We start from the raw sequence: 9702 nt of genomic DNA on the forward strand, positions 1-9702 counted from the left end.
CGTTACGAATAGGATATTTCAAAGCTAGCATGAAATTGGGTGCCATGGTTTCTTTTACCGAAATTGGGGGACATTTGGCTCCTTTGATGCTGATTTCTTAAATTTGTTTAAAGTACCTGACTAAAGTTTTTGGTTTTAATTTTTTAAAGCTAGGTAGTTGCCACAAATTTTGTTTTAAATTTAGTCAGCTGAATTAAGACAAACATGACAATATTGAAAATGTTAGATTCATATCCATATTACAAAAAAAAAAAAAAAAAAAAAAAAAAAAAAAAGAGGAGCCAATATGCTGTGTTCATGATTATTTTACTCACATAATTTTTTAGCCAAGTCCTTTCGATACATCCATATTGGCGATAAAGGTCAGAAAAGCAACATTTCCTGTCGATCTTCCCGAATCCTCTGGTAACATTTCCTCTATCATTTTTTGATAGGCATCAAATTTAATCTACTATCTATTGAATTGAGAAGGAAATGGAATCACAAGTTTACATGGGTTGATGAAATGTACAAACTTTATTCAATAAATAAAATATTTACAGGGGCAAAAAGAAAATAATACATACAAAAGACAAAAGATTTAGGGACTCACATTTAGATGGAGCACTCTTTAGACATACTGTGCATCCTTCAACCCCATTCACTTATTGTTTTCAAAAAAAGGAAAGGAGAGAAAAAACATCTAGAATTATTTCTGATCGAACTTAAATTGAGATCAGTTCAGGTAAGTCAGGCAAAGAGTTTAAATTGAGTAATTAAACATGATTGGAGTAGCATCTATAAATAATATAATAAGGACTAATAAATGAACCTTGATGCTCATATTTGTTTTATGCACGATGTAGTTTATTAGTGCTTGTTGTTTGTTTTTTTGTTCTTTTGCTGTTACTATGTATGTACTAGCCCCTGATGATGAACGCTAGACGTTCGAAAAGCTTCGGCTCCTATCACCTCTGCATGTACTATATGTAAGTAAAATAAAACAAATATGAGCATCAAGGTTCCTTTATTAGTCCTTATTATATTAATAGTTTAAATTGAGTTGGTTTAAATGTAATATATAATAAAACAACAGACAGATGAAGCCTAAGACTGCTCTGGTTACAGTGACAATTTATTCTGCCGTGCTAAGGAGAAACGGTGTATGAGAATTTGAGAGTTGCCAAAGTTTCCCAGATAAAACATGCATTTTTTAGGAAAGTTATGCATATTTTTCTTGAAATTTTCAGACATTTTGAATTAAATTGCGAAAACGATTGTCCGAAAAATTTGAAAAAAAATATTCACAATTTTCCTTGTAAATTCGTCTTTTATCGAGGAAAATATGACATAATCTAAAAGCTCATTTGGCGTTCTTTGTCAGCGCAGCAGTATTCTTTCGATGATTTGTTTGATTGATTTTTGCTTCATTTTATTTTAAATAATGAAGACTGTAAAGATACTAAATTCTGTTCAACTAAGAAGGGAAAGCGGTCAACAAATAACATAAATAAGGATAATAACATTCATGGGTGTTTAGAGCATAAAATTAGGTGATTGTGAACATGTTCTACGTCCTTTCGGAACTTTTGTTAAGTTATTTACATTTTCCTAGGTAAAATAAACTAACAAAAGGGGTGAGATGTGTAAATCAACATTAGAGACAAATAAGAGGGAGAAATACAAAAAGAAAAAAAACTCTGCCACTCCGAATATGTGTTGACTGATTAGTGATCATACTGTTGTGCTTAGGAAGAGGGTGCTGCTCTAGGTGCCTTTATGAGTTGTCAAATTTCCTCTGTTTTAATATTTACTTTGAGGTAATGTAATAAGTGTTTTCCTTTGAAATTTGCAAGAACACTAGATTATTAAAATGAAGATTTAAAAAAATTACATAAAAAAACTACACAAGCCACCTGGAAAATGCATCATTTGTCATTTTATCAGAGGAAATTTTGAGACATTCTGATGTTTACTCAATATTCTTCTTACTTCATTTTTGGTATTGGCAGAACAGCCATTTTTTATAATAATTAATAATCGATTGCTTATTAACTACAAAGTCTCTTCCTGATTGCCAAGGCACAAAATGGCAGCTCCTCTTAAGTCAATTTCAATTTAAATCTACTTTTAAACTGGGTTTCATCACCTTAAACATTATCAAGAGAGAGCAAATATGTGAAGAGATAAGTACCAGAACGCAACTGTTGAATCAAACTAGAAAGCACGTTCTAAAATTTTGGAATTTACAGAGTATCATGTAAAACTAATTATAAGTTGAACGAGAAAAATAAACAAAATTAATCACCTTAAGTTTACAGGGTCATGATGCTTCATTTTAATGATCCTCAATTACTTTTTCTCATCTAAATTAACTTCCTTAGTGTGCTCTTAACATGCTCTTCAGCTCACAGAACCAGTCGAATATTTAGAAGACCGATTTAATTACCTTCATTGAAAGTTTCTCTTGAAACCTTGATAATTTCATATTTAATCCCTAGATTGAATCAGCATAGCCTATGATAGCTTAAAAATAATTACCTCACATTTCTAGTGCCATGATTAGACAAAAAGTAGTTTTTTTATGACATTGATGATACAAAATTACTGTTCTGAAAACAAGGATAAATCCATCAATATTATTCAAAGAGAAACTTTCGTCTGTTTGATCCAGCTGATTCCTGATTTACAGAATTGAGTTGAAAAAATACACGCTAACACAGATTCGCAGAAGCAGTCGACCACACTAAAATGTTGAATACCTTTTGTAATTATAAAAGATTATATTGTATTTTTGTTTGGTTTTTTCTTCTTCTTCTTCTCCTCGCTAGATTCGACAGTCAAAATACAAATCTTTCCTTAACAATTCATAATTGGTTGAATACCAGTAATGTAACCAGTGGCAATATTAAATTCTGAATCAGATTGCAGAGAATTGAAGAATAATTAGAAAATATGTAAACTGTCAAAAACAGTGCTTCAAGCCAAAACATTTTTAAAAAAATTATGTAATTTTTCCTTTAAAGGAAACAAAAGTTCAGAATCAGACTTAAAGCTAACTTGACTTTATACATTGAAATTAGTAAAAAACATCAGTAAAAAAAAAACCTCAATGCCTAAATTGACTTCTAAAAAATTGGAAAATAGACAGGATTAGTGCCAATTTGGAGATTGAGCTGGTTGTAATTCCAAGACTTGGGCATTTTTTTAGAAATAGATTCATACATGAAGGCTTTATGTTCGATAATTAATGTTGTTAGCTGTGTACAGGAATGCATACCAAATATAGAATACCTATGGACTTCCAGGCCTCATTTCCTAAAAAGCTCCATCAGCTGCACACTCTTAAACTAGCAAATAGATAAAGAGAATACGATTTTTCCTACAAAAATTTGAAACTTATACAAATGAATCCTCTACCACAATCTTCCTTTAAATGTACCCTTTCGTTAACAGTTTAGCACAATAATAACAAAAACATACAGAGGTGAGGTGAAGAGCAAAATTTGCAAAGCATGAAAATGAAGATGCAACCCACATACAGGAGGTGAGATTAAAGTTTTGAGGGGACAATTGAAAGAAGGAGGATTATTCTGATGAGTTTGATATATCAATAGGAAGGAGAGGGAGGGATGCTAATGATGATAATAAACATCAAAATTAGGAGGGCAAACCTTTGAAGCAGCAGTGAAAATGAACTTAGAATGTGATCTCAAGTTGTAAAACTCACGCAGGACAAGTTGGTAGTTTTTTACTTTTTCTTTGCATGCGACTGCTTTGCTGTCGTCCAATAGCCGTCAAGGTTGACTGCTGCCAATGTTGCCACAGTGCGTGGGGATGTAAATTGGTCTACTGCGCAGGACAGTCAAAAGTAAACAACTGCCAAATTATCTGCCACGATTTCTAAGAGTACTGACAGTTCTATATTTGTTTGCAATTGGGGATGATGTAAAAATGTTACAAGAAGTGTAGGAGTCAGGAGAACTTACATTATAGTAGCTACATACTACATATGGAGCAGCTAGAGACAGATATAGCCACTATCAAAATGTTTTCCTTACTTACATTACAGTATGAAAAGTATAAAAGATAAAAACGCACCCTGGACTCAAAAAGAAATTTAATTACATTCAGATTACCTGAAGATAGCAAGAACACAGCCTTTTTTCACTGGCATTATTTCTTTACGTACGTTTTATAGATGCATGGAATTTGAAACTCATACGAGAACGTCACTACAACAATGATGAAAATGAGTTGAACGCCAAACAAAATTGTGGAAAATTAGGCTGCAGTAGCACTAAAAATTGTGTTGTTAATTTTTTACAGATAGGGAGCATCTTGGCCATCCATTCAAATATGCTGAAAACGAATCCCTTAAAATCGAAGCCCATAGTTGCTGTCCTCTTGGTACAGGGTAACGAAGTATCCAATGTAGGTCAGGTAAACGATGATATTTCCGCACAGAGTTAAATTGCAAGCACCCCATTTGATCTGTCGAAAATATAAACAAAAAGACCATTTTAAATTGTTATAATTAAGTTTTCAACACCATGACGCTCATAGAAAAAATATGAATCATCAACACAATATTATTTGTAGTTTTATTGCAAGACAAAACAAGGTACATAAATAACTTTTAACTGATCAAAATTTTGTCCTGAAAAACTATCGAGGCTCAAGCTTTTTCACGTAATTGACGGAGCTTTCTTTTCCACTGAATTTTTGTTCATTTTCCAAACAACAAAGCTTTGATCTCTAGTAATCACATCTCTTCTTTTTTTATTAAGAAGAAAAATACCAGTGTGAAATTCGAAACACTTTTAAATATATGATTCTGATCTCAACTCAAGTTCAATTACCTTAAACTACTTATGGAAAGAAATGCAGAAACTTCCTGACCACGCAACCAGCTCAGTCACAAATAGGAAAAAATGGAAGAATCCCACCAGATTATTTCTATATTATTGTTTCGCTAGCCATGAAAGATGGAAAAGTCAAATTTGTTGAAGAGGGGTTTTTTTTCTTTAATTGTCAGGAGAGCTGAGCATAAATTTTTGTCGAAAATAGGGGACGATCAATTTTTGATGGTAGGCTTAGAATTTGTAGGAACCCCTGCTTAAAGACCATTGCTGCCATGGTAAAGAAGAACGCCGTATGAGCCCTCAGGTATTGCCAAACTTCCTTGGATAAAATACAATTTTTGGAGAAGTCTTTGAATATTTTTACTCCAATTTTTCAGAGAAATTTATTCGTTATCAGATCTAAATTCTTTGAGAATTTTAAGAAAAATATTCATAACTCCCCTTAAAAATAAATATTTCACTGGAGGAGAGGCAACTCATAAATGTTCAAATGACGTTTTTTCTTGGCACTGTATAGAAAGTGAAGGAGTACACACTGAAGGTTATAACTTGATCAAAAACTTAACTCACGTCAAATATTACGTGAGACTTACTTTTCGAAAAAAAAATGCTATCAGTGAACACTTTAAAAAATTTTGGAAGAAGGATGTAAGATTTTTGTGTTGTATACAATTGCGTTTCTGCACTTTTTCTAGAAGAAAACAGCTCCTTACCACAGGATGAGCGACAGGGGCTCTAGCCAAGACGATGGGCAGTGCAAATGAGGAAACTACGAAACCCATGGTGATGAATATAGCCAAGTCCATGTTGACACCGGCACCCGTTCGATCGTTGTAACTTTTCGTGAACATTGTTGGAAGAGGTGCAAGGATGTAAAAAACTACCACAACAAACGGCCACCATGATCTAGAAAAGGAAAAATGCTCACATCATCAATTGACAATAAGAGAATTATGAAAACGACAAAAAAGTTAAAAGCAAAGATATATAAACGTATCTTGCACTCCAAGTGATTCCACCTAATGAAGCAAGCGCCTGAAACTTTTTAAAATTATGATTAGAAAAAGAAAACAGAATCGGTAAAACAGATCAAACTGCTGAAGCAGTGATTAAAAGAACTACTTTGGCAGACATTTTCATTAACATTTTTTTGAGACAGCACATTACACGGCAAGGAAACTAGGATTGGAAAATAAATTGCATCCCATTAAATTAGGAGACCGAAGTAATGCCCAAGAGGGCAGTGCAGGCGGGCATCTAAATGCAACTAGTCAAAAAAAAAGTCTTTTACCGTATCTCTACTGTATATTCTGTGATCTGAATATGCGGCAAAGCCTGCCTTGCAATGAACTGATCGATCTGCCATTTAAACCTACGGAGAAGGATCAATAAATAGGGTGTTCACAACGAACACCTCGATAATCGTTTCTTTACCGTAGCTTCAAATGGGGAAATATCGATAATTGATCATTCACATCTTGCAACTGATATCAATAATGATGCTAATAAAAATATAAAAAAAGGCAATAATGATAAGAAAAAAAAAACAGCACAATAATAATTAGACCTGAACCGTCAGTTTGACTGTCTCCCTCCAACTTTTGATTAATGAAGCAATTCAATGAGAGTTCAGGATGAAAGATACGTACCGCTATTGTAAATGCCAAGAAAAGGAAATAGAAGAAGACAATTTGAATTTTGCCAAAGACACTCTCAAGTCTCTGTGATACTCCAAGACAGGAGGAATTTGTACAATTTTTTATTTTGTTTATTTGTTTTTAATAAACCTTTCATGAAAAGAATGGCTACTACAAACAGAGCATGTGCACTTTAATCTGCATTATATAGAACGAATTTGAGAGGCAAAGCACTAAGTGTAGTTAGATATGTCGCAGGCAAATGGTGAAATCAGGCATTTTGTCAAATGCCTAGGCAGATAGCTAAATTTTGATTGTCTACAAAATTTTGTGAATTTATGGCGGAGAGCTCACGAGTTTTCAATATTTGTGGAAAAATATCTCATCAAACCTACAAACTCTTTTTGTCTCTTCCTCTTAAATTACCTCTCATATTTTTAAATGTTGAAATTCTAAAAATGCTGTATTCTCTGACGTGCTGAAAATTTCAAGATAAGTGTCTACTCAGGAGCTAAAAATCGTTTAAAATACTATTTCGTGATGCAAATTATTACTGAAAATTTTTTCTTACAGGGTCAATTAATTATTTTGTCTAAAATTAGGAAAAGAAGCAGAATTTCAATCCAAACTATAGAATATTAGACTATTTGCCTGAGCATTTGACAAATGCCTGATTTTACTATTTGCCTGCGACAGATATATTCATATTTCTACTGTGTCCAAGGTTTGTAAAAAGTCATGGGAGTTAAAGGGGAAAATAAGGAGTTTAAAATATCTAAAGCTTAATTTTTCAAAATTTTATGAGGATAGCTTCAGGCATTTTGTACTTAGCCTCTATCTCTGCTCGTTCCATCAGTTGCAAGTCCAAGAACCACAAGGTCGTCATTTATCTTCTGGCCATGTGATCTGATCAAGAGTTTGATGATCTCAAAGAAAAAGAAAAAAATAATATTGGGCTGGTTAATTAAAAAAATACTTACTTATAACTTGGTAGGGCGCAGCCAAGAATCACCATTGTCATTCCAATGGAGCCCAAGAAAGCAAGAGTGACAAGCCTGCAAAAATCCAAAATTATTTATCAGCTCAGCTCAGTAAATTCAAAGATAGAAAATGGTCGTTGCGATCTTTTCCCTAAACTAATGAGACGTACACTTTTCAGACTTTAGAAGATAAGAGGCCCTTACGAACTGAAACCTGCTTGTGGGCTCAGATCAGTTGATGGGGCTACGGTCTTGCTTTTAAATACATGCAAAATTGACGGGCATATTTGAGGGGCTTAGAGGACAAGGCGCACTCGTGCAGTTTTTGAAAAATTTGAGATATTAATGATTTTAAGTGAAGCTAGTCTTAATGCTTATTCTGTGAACAATTTGCACTTAAATTCCAATTGTTATACATCAAAAAGTTAGTTTGAACTTTTTTTCCGCCATAAGGATCCACGTAATTTCAAAACTTTGAAGACGTATTTCTTGAAACAGAAGAAACTGCACTTATGCGCCTTGTCCTCCAAGCCCCTCATTCGATGTAAAAGCTAGCAGGTTTTATTGAGTATTTTGTCATTTATTATTAATAGTAGTTTATTTTGTTTCTCCCAACTGTGCAGATTTTTGACACGTTTTTACTACATCAATTTTCTTTCAAGATTTAGTAAAAATCTGGAAATTTATCCATTTTAAAAAAGTTTTAAGCTGAAAGTAATTTTTTCACCTGGCGTGAAGGAAACTACATTTTCACCCAAGTACTTAAAAATTAAATCCATTCATTTCATGTTCTTGAAAACTGACTGTGTATCAGTTCCATAAATCTTTCGAAGAGGTTGTATAGATAGTTGATGTTTAGATTCAGCAAAATAATTATTGCTTTATGTTTCTTTTTTCTTCTATTATAGGGTTGTATCATGGTACTCGCCCTGTTCCTTTTTTGCCCAATGTGATTTTTGGTTGTCAACTTAAAACACGTAAAACACTCTAGTGATTTAAGTTTTAAGTTGACAACCGAAAATTCACATCAGGCAAAAAAGGAAAAGCATGAGTACCAATCATTGCCTTATTCTAGTCAACATGTTACATACAGATTTATGTGTGAATAACCACTCTACATGAGTCATGAATAGTGAAGAAAGTTACAGAAATTGACAAATACTTACGCTGTTGGTTGGATGATTCATCGAGGAACAGGCCCAAAACAAAGCATGAAACAAAGAATGAAGTTACTTAGAATTGAAAAATAGTTATGAATGAAGGCATCAATAAATCATTGGAATGCTTGTAGCACAAGAATAATGTCCCAGGGAGCCACGGCTTTGTTCCTGAGATCTGGAATTTTTCTGCGTTTTACTGGTATATGGAAGATTTGAAGTCAAAATTGATTAAAAAAATTCAATATTCAATATTAATTTAATTCAATGACACATCAAAATTCCTATTACAATTACAGCTTTGTCCCCCATCAGGAGCACACGAGCACATGCCGTCACCTTACGGCCAAAGTATCACAAGTGCCATGCGGCAATTAAAAATTTCCGTGGTCATTTTATTTTTAATACAGAGAAAGTATTTTGCTTAAAGCTTTCACTGAATTTTATCGGCAGCACAAAGAAAATTCAGTGGAAGCTTCGGACTGCTTCGTTGAACAATTCTCTGTTCGAAAATAAAAAGGCGGCGGTAATTTTACAATGCCACATGGCGCTTGTGATACTTTGGCTGGAAGATGACAATGGATTACCACGAGGTGGCTATCTTGTTTCATAAGTGTCCAAGCAGACGCATTTAAGTCAAAAGGAACTGTATGCATTGAGACGTGAGCCATGTCATACAAGTATTCTTATAGATCTCAAGACACATATCAGGATGATTAGAGTTCCTTTTCATTTATGTACATCCATTGGAATGGGGTCCATCTGGATGATCACTCGGCTTTCCACTTCTCTCTAGCTCACAATTAACTAACACGCACGTCTGGAGCCTAGACATGGAAACAAGTGTTTTCGATGAAAAATTCAGGCCCAATACTTGCTCCTCTAAAAATAGTGTCCAGGCACAAGATAATTAGATGAGAAAAGGTTACAATCTCTGAGGACTACCCTGAATGTTCGATAATAGCCTCTGTAGAGCGACGTCTTATGACACTGCAGAACTTTAACAAGAAAACCTGCTCTGAATTTGGGCTGCTAAGCAGTCTTGAGAGCAAGAGCTAGTGCCTCTAAAGGTGTGGTAGAGAGT

General features: G+C 33.9%; 1 protein-coding gene across 1 annotated transcript; it reads right to left on the reverse strand.

Annotated features, from left to right (window-relative positions):
• Window positions 1–497: 497 nt before the first annotated feature.
• Window positions 498–7596, reverse strand: LOC109034739 (leptin receptor gene-related protein). Its single transcript, XM_072303307.1, has 3 exons — window positions 7462–7596; window positions 5558–5750; window positions 498–4473 (listed from the first exon to the last, which is right to left on the reverse strand). Exons 1-3 carry the CDS (start codon window positions 7500–7502, stop codon window positions 4357–4359), a joined length of 351 nt encoding a protein of 116 aa, XP_072159408.1. The 5' UTR covers window positions 7503–7596; the 3' UTR covers window positions 498–4356.
• Between the last annotated feature and the right edge of the window lie 2106 nt (window positions 7597–9702).

This window comes from Bemisia tabaci, chromosome 8, assembly GCF_918797505.1.
Source record: "Bemisia tabaci chromosome 8, PGI_BMITA_v3".
Lineage (NCBI taxonomy): Eukaryota > Metazoa > Arthropoda > Insecta > Hemiptera > Aleyrodidae > Bemisia > Bemisia tabaci.

Excerpts from the sequence above, each read along its gene's own strand:
- LOC109034739 (XM_072303307.1), bottom strand. The coding sequence starts at position 7,502 with ATGACAATGGTGATTCTTGGCTGCGCCCTACCAAGTTATAA. Across the intron at positions 5,751-7,461 it reads TGCGCCCTACCAAGTTATAA|ATCATGGTGGCCGTTTGTTG; the intron begins GTAAGTATTTTT and ends TTCCTTTTCTAG. Across the intron at positions 4,474-5,557 it reads CCCCTGTCGCTCATCCTGTG|ATCAAATGGGGTGCTTGCAA; the intron begins GTAAGGAGCTGT and ends TATTTTCGACAG.